The sequence below is a fragment of the Sprattus sprattus genome, assembly GCF_963457725.1.
Source record: "Sprattus sprattus genome assembly, chromosome: 16".
NCBI classification, from domain to species: Eukaryota; Metazoa; Chordata; class Actinopteri; order Clupeiformes; family Clupeidae; genus Sprattus; species Sprattus sprattus.
Genome location: NC_137914.1, coordinates 24,887,736 through 24,904,794, shown reverse-complemented (window position 1 = coordinate 24,904,794; position 17,059 = coordinate 24,887,736). Strand labels below are relative to the sequence as shown.

The window sequence follows — 17,059 nt, the reverse complement described above, 5'->3', positions numbered from 1 at the left end:
TTGACTAAATAAATAATCTCTTCTGTCTTTGTGTTGCTAACTATTTTACTACTTCTAGTGTATAGTCAATGTTGATCTTGACAAGAATTGGCATCCCTGCTGTTGTAAAATAAGCAAGCCTAGTATTTTTATATCCTTCCCCTATACTTATTTATCACAAATAATTGCAAACAGTTGCACAGTTTTCAAATTCCTATTTTCAATACTGCTGAGATATTGCAAAAAAGTCATTGTGGCCAAGACTTTTGAGCTCTATGTCATGCATATGGATGAGATAGGTGTTAGTCACAGGTAAGTTCCCACTCCCCACAGGTCAAAGGTGACCCATCAGTCTGGAAAGTCAATGTGGCCCTCTGATCCCCACACAAGTCAGTGCGAACAATAAGAAAAGAAGAGATTGTAAAGGCATTTCTGTAGTCCAAATCCAAACCATGCAATTGATGAAATTATAATTTATAGATGATTCGATCAGATCAAACACAAAAAAGACAGCCTGAAATGAAAAAGTTGTGCAACTGTCTTAAATATTCTCATGAAGTATTTGGTGGTTCACACAATAAACACAAAAACCTTCTTTATTTTTGCAGGTTGAGTAAAATTACAAGTAATTTGACAGTGCCCAGGAAGAGTCAGTTCATGCAGCGCCTGCACAGTTACTGGACCCTGAAGAGGCAGAGTCGCAATGGTGTGCCACTCTTGCGTAGGCTTCAGACACACTTTCAGTCTCAGCGCACCAATGAACAAGTGCTCCCTGCAATAGTAAGTGTTTCTGGTTACCTGCTTCTCATCTTGGAATAAGGATTTCATCCCCTGAGGCAAGCAAGTGAGAAATGGAAGTTAGGACCAATGATTAATGATGTCAGGTGAAAAGATGCAGAGGGGCCGTGACACTGATGTCGGGCATCATGTTAAATGTCATTATCCAGTTAAGGAGCACCTGGATCATCGGCCATCATATTAGTCTTGTGTGATGTGCAGTAAATACTGTGGGTTACTAAAATAATGTATTTGACATGCCTCACACTATTGCCATATAGGGCTGCAACTAACGATTATTTTGGTAATCGATTAACCTATCGACTTTTTTTTCGATTAATCGACTAATCTAACGATTATTTCCATAAATTTAAAAAATGATTCAAAATGTATTTGAGTAACAAGTTAATACAAATGTAATCATCATAATAAATACATTAAATAGTAATACAAATTAAGAGTGCAAATATGCTTATAAAAGTAAAGAGAAAGTTTTAAAAGGAACTCAAAATAGCAATCAAGCCTCTGCAAGTGCAACATAACTGAGCTGCAGGTGACATTTAAATTCAACCTATGAAAAAAAAAAAATCCACAATCTTTTGTTTGAAGATTGCTAAGTGGAGGAGGTTATCTATTCAGAACAAACGAGAATACAGGCTACTCTGATAATTCACTGATTTACCGCATTGCACTTAACATAACTGAAATAGCGTTAGCAAGCATCCTCCATGAGACGTTCTGTTTTCAAACATTTAAGAGTAAACCTTACAATAAGTTATAGATATATGTCTATGATAATTGCTGCTAGACACTTACTGTTCTTATGCTCCCACAGCCCGTTCTCTTTGAAATACTGTAGTAGTACTTCTTAAACTACTAATAATTGACCATCATTGAGAAAAATTACAACTTTTCTGTTAGCCATATCTGATATGCAGCAGCTGCTAAACCATGCTTTGTTTATTGTTTCCATGGTAACATGAGCCATCTCAGAATAATTCGCTTTTCGCAGCTATTTCGCACTTTCTATATGCAATTCCGAATGAAAAGTACCGGTAGCTCTGTTAGCGTCTGCAAATAAAAAAAAAATAAAACATTTATTTATTTATTTTTTTTAAATATTATATGACGCGTTAACGACACAAATCCGCGTCGACCCTTTTTCACAATCGACTTAGTCGATTTCGTCGACTAATCGTTGCAGCTCTATTGCTATACGCAGTGTGGTTTGACATGATCTACTGTATAACCTAGTCTCCAAAAACCTATTTGATAATCTCTGGGTAAAATGTTTTATGCCATCAAATAAATGCCAGCCTCTCTGCAGTGAAATGATTAGCCACCTTTTATTCTGAGTGTGCCTACACATGCAGATGTACATTTGGCTCATGTTGCATTCCTTAATGGTCCAAATGTTACCGCATTAACAGGCATGCAGTAAAATAGTTTAAGCTCACACTAGCACATACAGCAAACTTAAGATGTTATGACGGGCTATGTAACACTACTCATTGCACACATCATATCAGTTGTATATTCCTTGTGATGACACAAAATGAAACATTCAGGTATGCACTTCTCTAAAGTGGTCTTGTGTTTCTACCTTTTGTTATTATTATTACCTTTTGTTAAAATTATTGAGTTTTTATTATACAACCAACTAGGGTTGTAAAAGGGACGGGAACATTTCCATGGGAAGTTAAGCTCAGGAATTTGGAAATTTAGCTTTTTTTTTTAGTAATGAATGCAAATGAAAGGTTCAGCAATAACAACTTCAAATTCAAAACTCTATTTTAAAGATAGATGGAATGCAGCACACGCTGTGTTTCTTTGCAAAGGATGTAGCTAGCTATTGTAAACCAAATTGACAGAATTAATGGATTGGTGTTTTATTTCTCTCTTAACCTGACATGATAAAATGTGTCAAATGAAAGTCTAAAGTCCTCTTGTCCGATAAAGCACGTTGTTTCCATTATCGGTTCACAACGCAAACAGGTGACTGTATTTATAGTCCACAGGAACAAAATTGTCTAGCTGGAAAGTGAGTTATATTAGTAATTCTAGATCTTTCAGCATGATGTTGGTTTAAACAACCCGATTAAATGCAAGTTCAGTTGAATTTCAACCCTGCACTGTGCATTCCTCCATCACATGTGCAGTGCATTTCTTCAGGATTCAGAGGAAAAACACTAAAACCAGAGGCTTGATAATTTAATATATATATATATTAGGGCTGGGCAAGTTAACGCGTTAATCTTGCGTTAATTCATCAATTATTTAACGCCGACAATTATTTTATCTCGCGTTAACGCAGGTTTTCTTATTTTGATCAAAGGCTTTTATTTTGTAAAAGTCTGCCGCAAAACCGGAAACGGATAAACCATAGCTATATTACAGATGTCTCGTCGCGTTGCCGGCCAACGGAGTTGAACGTCCGCACTTGGCGGCCATCTTGCCACAGTCAGCTCGCTCACGTAACATTGTGTTGGTAGTGGTACATGTACTTTTTAAATAACGATAACTTGCTCAATTTTCAACCGATTTTTAAGCGGTTTGGTTTGTTCTAAACGTCAGAAATGTAGTTATGACACTGCTAATTTATGAACAATTATAATAATAACCATGGGTTTTCATATGAGAATAACATTAAACAGAATAGATAGGTGCAATGAATACACACATGCACAAGGTATTTATGTAATTTATGTTAAATCATTATACTCAGCATACAGAATGGCAACATGAGATATATGTATTCTTTTAAAATAGGAATATTGCTAATATAATAAAATAATTTGAATTATTACATGTCTAGTTTAAACAAGGAATAATTCAGTAGTAGCTGCTACTAGATACAAATGCTGATGTTAAGTGTTTGCACAACAAATGTAGGGCCAATAGTTTTCCGCGTCAAAAAAAAGCAAATTCCATGTCACGTTTTTAGTGATTCCGTGTTTTCCGCTTTAAAAAAAAAACAGCCGTAAAATGCCTTTCCGCACGTTAATGATAGTGATGTTGCCTAGCAACATTGTCTGCGTGCCTGCAGCTCCCTTAGTAAAGACAGTGACGAGTTCAGTTTGTTGCCAAGTAGTTGACCGTACTGTGCCTTATACATTTCCAATGCTTAAATCATCATTGTTCGACCTGTATGTGAGGCATTATGTGCATACCTAATGAAAGTAAGGGTTTTCATGAAGTTGCTTCTGTGATAGATTGTGTATTAAATTTAAATGCCAAATTTTGGGCTACCTGCTAGTGCTATTAGTAGTGATTAGCATGCTAAGCGGAGATTTAGCTATGTTCTGTTCTTATGTTGATACGCTGTAATAAAGATGGGTTCAATCCTGTTAAGATTTCGACTGGATGAGATTTGAATGAGATCCATGTTGCCTAGAATAATGTTATTGTCCACTATTATATGAATCTAGTAATATTAGTTGTGTAATTGTTATTTTGTAGAAATAACTCATGTTAATGTAATTTAGTGCAGTGCTAATTAGTCCCCATAAAGAAGACTGCTTTGGTAACTCAGTGAATAATACGTGCCCTTCTTAGATTGTTGTTTGCCAGCCATCAACAGAACAGAAGACTTAACATTTTTGGTTTTTAATGCGATTGGGAAGATGAGCAAATGAACGTGACAACCGTTGAAAAGGGGGGCGTGGCCGGAGCATAGTTCAGCGCAGACGTGACATTTTCTGACTGCTTTTGTGTTTTAATTAATGTTTGTTCATTGTTGCGATCGTTGTTGTGTTTATTTGTAAGAAATTCAGTCTTACAGGGTAAAATACAGGGGGTTTTGGGCGATTTTGATGCACAAAATTATGTTTCCGTTTGAAAAGTTGCAATTCCGTTTTCAATGGTCCATTCCGTTTCAGATGGTCCATTCCGCATATTCCGTCCGTTTTCCGTTTTCGCGGAAAACTATTGGCCCTACAAATGCAATGGCACTTTAGTTCATATGGCAGTACATTTAAAATAACAGTGTCAAGGTCTAGGAATTGACAAACTGTTTTCTGGTTTCTCACTCTAACAGGAACATTTGGTACTGAATATAGACTGGTTATGCTGCTTCCTGATGAAAGTAAAATGTTTCTGCTGTTACCTCAGAAATTGCCTGTTTTAATGATATGATTGTGGCTCAGGATTTTGTGGCCAGTTTGTTTTCTTTTTCATAACGAACAGGATAACATTAATGTGCACTGTACATTACTTTTGAATTCATTGTCGGATTTTGCGTATACAAATGCGATTAATCGTGATTAATCAGGGAAATCATGCGATTAATCGCGATTCAAATTTTTAAACCTTGCCCAGCCATAATATATATATATTATATAAAATATACATGCATACAATTTCCTCCATTTTGATGATCTTCAGACAGAGCCTCCATGAAGTTATCACATGGATTATTGATATTGAAGCATTCGCATATAACAGCCAATACAAATTGGTGGCAAAGCCACCAACCAGGAAGTGGAATAGGAAGCCTGAAAGATTTCATCAACCGTGGGCACTATTATAAGAAAAAAAAACTCTTTATATCTTTGGTTTGAAATCATGAGTCTGGACATTTTGCGGTTGAATGTGATTGCAGAACAAGAACTGGCAACGTCACTTAACAGGAAATTAGGCTTTTTCTAGGTAGTACTTTTATGAATCTACACCAAACTTGGTGAGATGACTAAAGACTCCCCCTCGAGGGAGTCCAGCAACAATTACCCCATTTGACAACCTGGGGGCGCAAAAAAAGATTTATATTTCAAGTACAGTTCTTCACAATAACAGTAGCCTCAAGTGGCAACCAGAGGGCATACTTGCATCAAGACATTGCCCTTTTGAATAGAGGAATTGGTTCTCAAGATGGCAGCTGAAGGAGATTTGACTGTCATTGAAATGCTGTTTTCTTTTTACAATTTAACCTGTAAAACACAATATGTCACCAACTTTCACAATTACACATCCCACAACAAGTCTTAGTAATTACTTTTTGAGGCAGTTCGAAAAAAAAAAGGTCTCCTGCAAGTCAAGTGCTTAGCCAACCAGCTAATAAAGTTAACAGGAAACGCCAGCAGCAGCACTAGCCTACTAGATGAATTGAGAAGCTAAGACTACTATAGCTGTTACTACTGGCACACAGAACTCATGTTATGAAAAGCAAATCACGGAAGCTGAGGGAAGAATATCGTTACCGTAATGAGATTGATAGAGAAGAACTGGATTTTCTACTTGGCATGTATAATCGCATGTATTTAAAATGTCTGTCCTATTATCTTGCACAGTGTATAGTGGTATTCTCTGTATATCAATGTAAGCAGATTCAAGGTGTCACGTATTTCTGCATTCAAGCATGACATGATCATGCTCCCATAATTGACAAATGGCTGTAGAAAATACTGGAATTTTCATGACATATGAGAGAGAGTGAATTTCTTGAATTAGTCAGTCAGCCCGTTTCTCAGTGGGCTCTTGACCCTTTGACCTAAACATTAAACTGTTTTAAACAATCCAGCCCTGAATATACCACACCACTATAGTTTTATATCTCAAGTGTTATAGTAGCTTCTTCTTTTATCCTGTAGTTCTCAACTCCTTACCAATTTTAGGGCTGAGAACAGCCTCTCAACATCTGTAGTCTGAACACAACAGGCTGTCAGACTTTGCTGAGGGTAGAGTTCTTGGGACACAAGCCACTGCAAAGGCTGTGCATTTTTGACTAAAGAAAGAAAACACAACTCTAGAGATTTGCACACACACACACCCTTCTTGCAGGCTTAGGCAAACCTTAAGGCAGTCATAGCATTGCTCGCTCATATATGCATAACATTGATGAAAAATGGAAAGAGAAAAATAGACAGAGCCAGCATTCAAAGTAGTGGTTGTAGAACCGCCTAGTGGGAATACAGTTTGTGAACCAGGCCTTCCTCTGAGTCTGTGCCCCATTAGGCACCCATAGAGGACGACTAATAATATGGCTGCTTCATTAGTATCACTGACAGAGCACAATATGATATAATGCGTCGGGTGTCGGATCTTGATGCATTATTCCTAGTCTAGTCTAGACTAAGCGATTCAACAGGTGTCCACTTCTAGGCTGGAGACAGGACGATTGTTCCACAGGAGAGGGGCTCGTTAGCAGAAGGCTCTACCTCCTTATGTGCTTTTTGATTTTATTTGGAATAACAAGAAGACCTGCATCCTGGGAACTAGTCCATTTAGAGCTTTGTATCTTAGAGGAGTAACAGCAACATTCTGTATTAGTTGGAGGCTCTTTAGTAGGGTTGGGTACCAAGAACCGGTTCCAATATGGCACCGGTCCCAATACAGCCGGTACCTACCCGGATCGAAATGCAACGCAGATTTCAGTGCTTCCTTTCTGTGCCTGAGCCGATTGAAATTAAAACAGTAACAAATCATGCAGCTAAATGAACAAAACTTCCATAAAATGTTGTCTTACAAACAGGAATTATTTCAGGCTGCAACATGAAACAAGAAGGGTGGTTCCAAACCAGTACAAAACTAGCGACAGCTAACGAGCAGTAACGTTAGTGGCTTAGATCTGTCTGGGTTTCTAGCAGATTTCGTGGGGCACATATAAAACTGACCCATCTCCCAATGTAAACTTTGGCCTGTGTCGCTCACGCTCATAGGTGATTACATAGTAACAGTCTAATGACAGCGAAGAGCAGGCAGCATTTCACAGAGCAAGTACAAACAGAGCTAGCCATCAGTATAACAGAGAAAATGCTGAAAGGTAAACGGTCAATAGTGTGGCTGTATTTCGCACAAAAAACTCAAACAACGCGACGTGCAGGAAATGCAACAAAAAATGCGTGTAAAGGGGGGAGAGAAGACAAGAGGCAAAGGCAGATCAGAAATCGCATACTGAACACTAAACAGAGATTACGGAAGCCCTTAACCTAATCTCTTAAAGGGGCAGTACAAATTCACGTAACCAGTGGGTTCAAATAACAAGATAGGTATAACAAATCAGAAAATTGTGAATTTTCACGAAATAAATGCAGACTAAATAATACATTTTTGACTCTGAAGGTAAATATGCTCATATTTCTGCAAAAGAATTACTGAAGTTTAAAGCTAGTGTGTGTACAGAGTGTTTTGTATTTATTTATTTATTTTTATTTAAGTATACTGTAAACTGTTGTTAACAGTTAATATATTGTTCATAGTTTGAAGTTAAAAGGTTTGAAGCCAAGTGTTTTGTATTTATTTATATTTATAGTATACCTTAAACAATTAATATACTTCAATAATATTGTTCAATTTGAGGTTTTTTTTTTTGCCTTGGCAATAAAAAAAGCCTTTCTTTAATTTGTCAATCGTCGTTTTGTGTTATTTTAAACAAGAAAGAGTATTGGTTAAGCACCGGTTTTGGAAAAAACCTAAACAATACCCATCCCTACTCTTTAGTGAGTTGTTGCTACATCCGGACAGGAAAACATTGCACTAGTCTAGTTGGTACTGAAATGATCAGCCACAATGAGGATGCCATTCAGAAAGTTGTTTTAACATTCATGTTTCATTTATCTTGTATCTTGCAGTGCACTGATTTTGCACAGTGCTAGGTCAAGTCATTTTAATACCTGTAGTTTGAGCTGAGGGACCACAAAAATCTCTTCCATCGCTCTCATGCTAGCTGTACAATTACTTGAGCCTTGATGGAACCAGAAGGTCGTGGTTAATAGTTTGCTCATACATCACCAAGTGTGGGACACCTTTCTGGTCCTTCATGCAATCCACCATGTTGTGGTTGATGCTATGTGCAACACAATGGACTGTGACAAGGCTGGGGCCTAGGTATTTGATCTTATTCATGATATGTCTATCAAATTAGCAGATTCAAGAAATCAAAAAACGCTTACTCATTAAAAATGTTTATCACATTTATAATATTTCAACAAAATGAAGAAGCTACCTAATTAACTGTTCATATGTAACACATGGACAAGAAAGGGTCTACTTACTGTGAACATTTCAAGCAATTTTTTTGGCTTCTTTTAAAATTTTGAAATGGCTCCTTTCGTTTCATAAAAAGACTACAAGTCTGTGCCCTGCTCACATGCTCTTTCATGTTAGCCTTGATTCCACCAGTCATCTCTTCCTGTGAGTTCATTAAGACCTATAATGATTATCACCATGCGGAATGCATTTTATGTTATTACAGAAATATTCAGCCAGCTAATAGAAATCACCTCAGTGAGGCACGCAAACTTGAAGTCTTCTTTATGACTTTCATTGGAGTTTCTTCTTACTTTGTTGCAGACAAATTCAAAATAATTAAAATTTTCTTAAAAACGATAGTGAGGAAGTCGATTGAACGTTTGTAGTTTTTGGTGTTAGCATTTTGACGAGTCACTTATACACTCTATTGAGATTCATTTTATGAGTAAAATTGGCTTTCTGGTTTGTGTTTGTTTCAGTCACTAGCTAAATTAGTCTGTTAAGTTACCTCACTTTCACCCAAGGTTAGTGTTACCGTAACAAAGGATGCTCTCAACTGCATTTTGGAACTGCTTTTTTTTATATGAAAATGTAGGGGTTTTCTAAGCAAAATCATTTAGGCACCACGTAAGCCTTTATATGGTAGGTAAAACTCAACCTTTTGAGATATTGGTCAGTCCATGTTCCCAGTTTGGGTTTTTGTGCGCATATGTGAGGGTTATGGAAGTTATTTTTAAATGTATATTTAAGCAATATAGCACGAGTGGGAGTGCGGTAGGTAAGGGATAATCCCACGGGTGGTGTTCGGCCGTAGCCACCGAGGCTGAGTGGCGTAGGCAACAACACACGTGGGATTATCCCTTAACTACCCCATTCCCACGAGTGCTATATTGCTTTTTATAAAACAATTCTACAGTCAACAAATTAACATTTCAACACGAAGTTATTGATTAAAAATGGGTTATCTCGCCATTGTTTCTCTGCAACAAAAAATAGTTCCATTGTCAACGTCTTTTGAATTAACGGTTATCATCAATGCGCTATTGAATATTTCATCGCGGAGTGATTTATTATTAGATGTGAAAAGTCCCCGTTGGGTTGTTCTCGGATAATCTACAGCATGGAACGTCTCTCGTCCAATCAGAAACGGCTAAATAACGCGATAGAACCCAATTGTTTTATAAATGTGTATATATAATAACTTCATAATTACCACAAACTTCATAAACACCAAACTGGTAGATTCATTTCATTTCATCTTTTCATCAGACCAGATCTTGAGGCACAACAAAATAAAATGCGCAATTTGACAACTGAAGGAGCTGCAATAACAAATAAGATTTTCAATTTTTAAAATGATTCATCTGTGACAGCTTGTCAAAATGAGTGGCGAAGCTGTGAAAAGTAATGCCATACCGCCACCAATCTTTAGTAAATTGCCATAAAACATATTTAGGCACCCTTTTTTTTCTACCCTTTATTCCATCCTAACACCGTCTTCTGTGTAGGGTGTCTAGTAGATAATTCTGTGATAATTAGCTTTTTATGATGCCATATGGCTATCAAGTAAGCCTATGTTGACACAAGATTGTTTGCTGCGGATGTTGATGACTCTTGAGCAATATTTTAAGACACAACAAACATACAAACATAAATAAGATGAAATATAAACAATATGAAATAAGTCTATATAAACAATAAACATATAAAATGTACATGAAGTGCAAGTGTGTGTTGCAGACAGTGCAGAAAAAACGTCAAATAAATTTGAATGACAATGTCTGTGTATTTGTTCAGTATGTGAAATGAAACAAGGTGTAATGAAAATATAAAATATATGAAAATAGAAACATGCACCTATGACACAGCAGATAACTGGTCAGCCGTTGTTCTGCTCCGATGCATGGTGCTCTGTAGCGTTGGCGTCTGTAGCGTTGGCGTAGGGTAGGCGTTCAAAAACGATGTTACCATGGTGTGTGATTTTTCCCTGCCTGTTTCCAGGTTCTTGAAGATTACAGGTATGATATAATTCGGTGCATATCTTACTCGTGAGCTGTTCAGAAAATATAGGGTGAAGTGTGTGTTTTCATCCACAAAACTGGTTCGGAAAGAAAAGCTTTTTTATAAAGTGTGTTAATATGGTTTGGAGCCTTTCCATTGTCTCACTGATTGGTTCATACATGTATTTATGTGTCCACAGAGACTAGATAGTGAAGACAAGCATGCTGCTCTGAAGGAACAGTTGAAGGCTTGGCAGAGATTAAGACATGACCTGGAGAGAGCCAGACTACTTGTAGAACTGATTCGCAAGAGAGAGAAGCTAAAGAGAGAAACGGTAAGAATTTTTTCACTTGTGTGTCAGTTATTAAGAGTTCAGTCAACCTATCTGCATGGGTAACCACGTAGGTGTAGTTAACTGGTAGAAGCCTCCCCGAAGTTCCAGCTGACAATTGATTTGATTTGTTATTCCAATGTTGTCATGTCGACAATCCTCCATGGCACTCTCAAAGAGTATAGATGCAATGAATCCTACATAGCGCTCTCAAAGAGTATAGATGCAATGAATCGATCAATCCTCCATAGCGCTCTCAAAGAGTATAGATGTAATTAATCCCCCATAGCGCTCTTAAAGAGTATAGATGCAATGAATCGATCAATCTTCCATAGCACTCTCAAAGAGTATAGATGCAAAGAATCGATCAATCCTCCATAGCGCTCTCAAAGAGTATAGATGCAATGAATCCTACATAGCGCTCTCAAAGAGTATAGATGCAATGAATCGATCAATCTTCCATAGCGCTCTCAAAGAGTATAGATGCAATGAATCGATCAATCCTCCATAGCGCTCTCAAAGAGTATAGATGCAATGAATCGATCAATCCTCCATATTGCTCTCCAAGAGTATGGTTTTTATATGGTTTGCAAGTGATAAGATCGGCTTTGTGTGTCTTGACCTCACCAACCTATCTGCCTTGGGTAACCACGTAGGTGTCACTTACTGGTAGAAGCCTCCCCCGAAGTCCCAGCTGACAATTGATTTGATTTATTCTCCATGTTGTCATGTCGACAATCCCATGGATTAAAGTTTTCCGTCGCTATGACGGATTTCCGTCAACTCGGCTCGCATAAGGCCAAAAATGAGATCGATGCAGATCCGAAGAGAAACAAAATAGGGAGGGGGGGGCACTGATATGATTTGCAGCGTCGGAAATACACGAGGGCAAAGGGCAAAACTGCCCCTAAGAAATGTAATTTTGCCCCTAAAATGTATAAGAGTAAATTATAATTTTCTGTAATAATAATTTAATGAACTTGCCAAAAACATCGTAGCCTATGACCCGGTCAGTTGCCATTTAATGTTTTGATTTTCGCATTGACTGATTGTTGCGTGAAGAAATGAACGTTCTAACAAAAAATATTTGGAGCGCTTCGCCGCTTCCTAATCAGACCTGGCTGTGAGTGCGAGAGTGAGGAGAAATGAGGATCAGCGCAGTCTCTGTCACCAGCTCAGGTTCTAAAATATAAAATTCATACACCCAGCGACTGTCAAAAATGAAAGCTAGATTGACTGGGTGGAGGAAGACGATGACGAAGAGAAAAAGACCCGGTTTTGTTTTCAAGGCATGTCGGAATTGTGGACAACGAGTTGCCCAAATCCTTGTCAATCCAGCACAGGTACATTCTTCTGCTGACTCCATCAAGGGGAGCAAAAACATTCAGAAATACATGGCATTTCGTCACCAAACACCAAGCGACACACATCGCCTACGTTGAATGATAACTAGTAATAATACTTTTAGAAATGATTTAGTTTGGTTAAGCTAGTTTAATGTTAGTTAGCTAACGTTGGCTACAAAGGCTGGCTTGCATGCTAGCTAACTAGTCTAATCTGTATTTCCTGTAGGCCTACTATGGTAGGTACATGATTAAAGGTAACACAAAAATCCATAAATATAATGTGTTATTATAAAAAAAAGAAAGAAAAAAAACGATTGTTAATAGTTTTTTTTTTTTTTTTTTTACCTCTAATAAGATTGTATTAGTTGTTATTACTATAATAGAATACTTTTGAATATGATTGTCTAATTTACGTTGTCTGTTTGGTTTTTGTTCAAAAAATCTAAGAAAACACTTTGTATATGTAGACTAATGCTAATAGTCTTATTATTGCCATTTGATGACAATTGTTCATATACTGTAAGCCTACATAAGTGTGTTTATTATTTTGAACAAAGGTTAGGCCTAAATGTTATTTCACAAGTTTCTAAAAGTGCCCCCATTTTTTCTTTAAATGCCCCTGGATTTCAGTAAATCGTTTTGTCATGTATAGCCCATTAACAAGAATGGTGAAGTCTTGCAAAAAATATTGGTTTTATGCCCTAGCTTTGAACTAGTAAGTGATAATATCGTGATAATATGAAGATCAAATATCAAGGCGGTATGCAGCCACGACCCAAAGTGAGTGCCGATTTTTTTTTTCAGTCAGATGATTTTTTTTTTGCTTTAATCCCTGCAATCCTCCATAGCGCTCTCAAAGACTGATGTGACTGACTACTTGAATGATTTGAATTATCATTGCCCGTCATGATAGAAAAATTGGAAGTCAAAAACTTAATATGTTGATGTCTGTGTTTTTATATGTTGATGTCTGTGTATTGACCAGTATGCTGTATCTACTAGTAATTTTTGAAAAGTGTACTGGAATATAGCCATTTCAGCTTTGCACACTTTTAGCATCCAGACCAGAATTCATTTTATTCTGCTTGAAATTCACTAAAAACAGATGAATCTATGATGTTTTTAAAATCTTAGTTTGTGTTTCACTTATCAATGCAAAGTAATCTCAAAATAGGGTACATCTATATCATGGAAAGTATTTGGTTTATGTGTGTTTCTGAACTTTTGGAAGGCAGTACATAGCAGCAGTGGTGGGTAGAGTACTGAAAATTGGTGCTCAAGTAAAAGTACAATTACCTCCTTCAAAATCGACTTGAGTAAAAGTAAATATTCCAATTGGAAAAGTTACTCGAGTGAGAGTAAAAAAGTACTCTGTTTAAAAGTTACTCAAATTACAAGTTACTTTTTTGTGTTGGAGTGTTTGGATCAATGCAAAACATAACATGAGTATTCAGGAAGAAATGCACTCTTGAAACATTTCTTCACAAGTTGCTTCATTGTATCATGTATTTTTTTTTTCATTACACGTCTCATAGATCACACATACATTACTTTTATTTTCATTAAACCTTATTACACGCACACTTAAAGCTGAGCCAACCAGACAAGACTAGACTACACACTGTAGATCTGATATCAGATCAACTCCAGAGATGTATACACACACACACGCAGACCGTTTTTTATTAACCATACCAGCGCTATTGATGTGATAAATAATTTTAACATACTGTAGCCTAGGTATAGCCTACTTGTTTGTGCCCTTGCATATAGCAAACGTGCATTCGGACGTTAGCTGGCAACTATGTCAGGCCTAGTTTCCCGAACGCTAAAAAGGACTTGAAATCGGTCGTAAGAGGGATATTGCAGAGCGGTTTCCCGACGCCGCACTTACGGCTATGATGAGTCTACGATGTCGCCAAAATCCCCGTAGGCCGTTAAGATACGTCGTTATCGGGAAACGAGGCCTCAGTCAGTCAAACAAACTGCTAACTTTAATGGTGGCCATCTAGTCGTTACGCTAGCTGCTAACATTCTAACGTGACTACTGCAGCCAATGTAGCCTAACGTTAAATGGAAACGTCCAGAGCTGACTAGAGTTTTATCAGAGAGTATAGAAGTAGCTCTATACTCTTTGGTTTTATGTGCAAGAGTTTACACTGCGCCTTGTGCATAGGATGTGAGTTTGTAAAATGGTAAAGGATGTAACATTTATCTCCAGGACTAGCTGCAGTACAGATAAAACGAATGCAATTTACCTGAACATGTTTGCAAAGGTTCGATGTGGAGTTTTTGAACGCTATGAAATGACAACAATGCTGCGACCTGTGGAGGGCGCGTCGATAACGCATAGCTAACTGACCTCTCCGTTTTTACCCTCTGGTTGCCGTGCGCTTGTATTCCAGTAAACAAAGATATGTGTTCTTTTATCACAATACTCATTTTAATGAAAGCACAATGGAAATGTAACAGAGTAAAGAGTAGAATTCTAGTTCAAATATTTACTCGAGTAAGAGTAAAAGTGCAGACTTTATAAAAGAACGCAAAAAGTACTCGTTACCCGAAAAATTTACTTTTTTACTCATTTGCGTTCCTTGTAACGCGTTACTACCCACCACTGCATAGCAGCATGTGTGAGTTTTAAATGTTCTGTGTTCCTGTGCTGTTAAGAAGAACCTGGGCGGTGATCACACTGATCTATCAGCCCCTCAACCAGGAGATGTTCCGACAGCAAAGTTGAACCCATTTATTCCTGATCAACTTTCTGTGCACAAGGCCTGTGCAAGGCTTAACACATTCCAGTAACTTTTCAGGCATTCTAAACCAATCAATGCAATAATCTTAACAGGGTCGGTGGGATGTCAGAAATAACGAGAAGACCTTTGAAACAGTAGAAATAATCGGATACAACTTTTAGATACATAATTGATAAGGTCTGAAAGTTATATTACTCTTTCCTATTTGCCTCATCATGATTTACAAAGTGATCTCTGCCGTCATTTCATTTCTGTTTCAGGTAGGTTAGTAAATGTTTATTTTTTCTGTCCTAGATAAAAATCCAGCAGCTGGCACTAGAGATGCAGCTGACTCCCTTCTTAGTTTTGTTGCGCAGCACCCTGGAACAACTGCAGGAGCGTGACACAAGCAACTTCTTCACTGAACCAGTACCCCTTAGTGAGGTACATCTAATCTACATGCTCTGTGACACTTTGTGTTGTTGTTCATCGCAGTCTGTCATCTAAGTAACACATTCACACCCAGATGCACCCCCAACCCCCTACACACACACACACACACACACACACACTGTAGTCCGCTCATGTGTATTTGCTTATATATGTGTGCGTTTGTGTGTTAATTAGTTGAATTTTGTCTAGGTGCCAGACTACCTGGACCACATTGAGCGTCCAATGGATTTCCAGACCATGTGGGTATTGTTGGAGAGACATCACTATCCAAACTTCCAAACCTTTGAGGCTGACTTCCTGCTTATTGTCAATAATTGTCTTAAGTACAATGCCAAAGACACAGTCTTTTATCGTGCCGCTCTCCGACTCCGTGAGACTGGCAGCTTTATACTCCGTCAAGCCCGACGGCAGGCAGAACATACTGGGTATGACTATGAATCTGGTCTGCACTTACCACGGGAACCAAGCCCAGAGAGAGAGCAAGACTGTGAGCAAGAGCGAGACAGTGAGCGGGAGCAGGAGTGGGAGCAGGAGAGGATGGCTTCAGTCATGGAGGAAGGTGAGAATCAGTGCCAGCAGTGCCTGCTGTTGGGGTTTGCACTGGCTGTTAACTCGCTATTTTACTGTAAAAAAGGAACCAAGCATCAAGAGATTGCTAGAACACTAATGTTTAAAATGTAAACACAAGATGGCCTGAGCCCTTACTTTTTATACCAATTCACTGTTTAGAGTGGGAGCCATGAACCAAGTGTGTAATGCCTTGTTTTTGTACCACAAGCCAAACCCGGCAATTAAGGTATAGAAACATTTTTTAACATTGTATTTATTGATTTTCGGTTTACAACAGCCAGGTAGTACAGACATCACAAATGAAAATACACAGTTGTAAACCTTTCACCTCGCTGCCCCACCCCATTTCTTTGTGTAGATCATAGCCCAAAGATATAGAGATTTCCAGGGATACAAAGATCAAGGATGACCGCCCCCCCCAACCCATTAACCTTTCTCCACCCCATTTTCCTAGACAAGCAGGCATCCAACACAATAAAGGTAACAGTGTCAGGAAAAGGAAAAAAACAAACAAAAAAGTAAAAAGTAAATTCAAATATAAACATTAAAGATGCCTATTTGGCAAGATAAACACCAATGACATCAGTACATCTGCATACAATGGTCAACTCACATCTGGCTTCCTCCTATTGGATTTATTTCCTGACTATAGTTAAGGGATTCAGATCAACGGATAAAGGAGGCAACTATTATTTTCGGTAATTCCCATAAGGTTGGCATTTCAGAAGGTTTTAACGTTGCTTCATTCCTAAGGAGTCCCTGTTGTCTGGGAATTCCCTGCCCCTTCACTGCATTTCATTTGCTCAGTTGGTCTGGCGAACTACTAAACAGCGGTCCACTTCAGTCACGTAATCTGCCACGTCTTTAACCAATCAGACCAACGATACTATACAACGATACAA

At 38.0% G+C, this 17,059-nt stretch overlaps 1 protein-coding gene across 5 annotated transcripts in view; it reads left to right on the top strand.

Moving 5' to 3' along the window:
* Positions 1-17,059, top strand: part of brpf1 (bromodomain and PHD finger containing, 1) — a 69,384-nt gene that overhangs the window by 21,138 nt on the left and 31,187 nt on the right. For all 5 annotated transcript variants that reach the window (XM_080854147.1, XM_080854148.1, XM_080854146.1 and 2 more), the window contains 4 exons: positions 588-759; positions 10,922-11,056; positions 15,450-15,578; positions 15,777-16,146. In XM_080854147.1, coding sequence (XP_080710273.1) covers positions 588-759; positions 10,922-11,056; positions 15,450-15,578; positions 15,777-16,146 — 806 coding nt within the window. The remainder of the gene's footprint in view (positions 1-587; positions 760-10,921; positions 11,057-15,449; positions 15,579-15,776; positions 16,147-17,059) is intronic.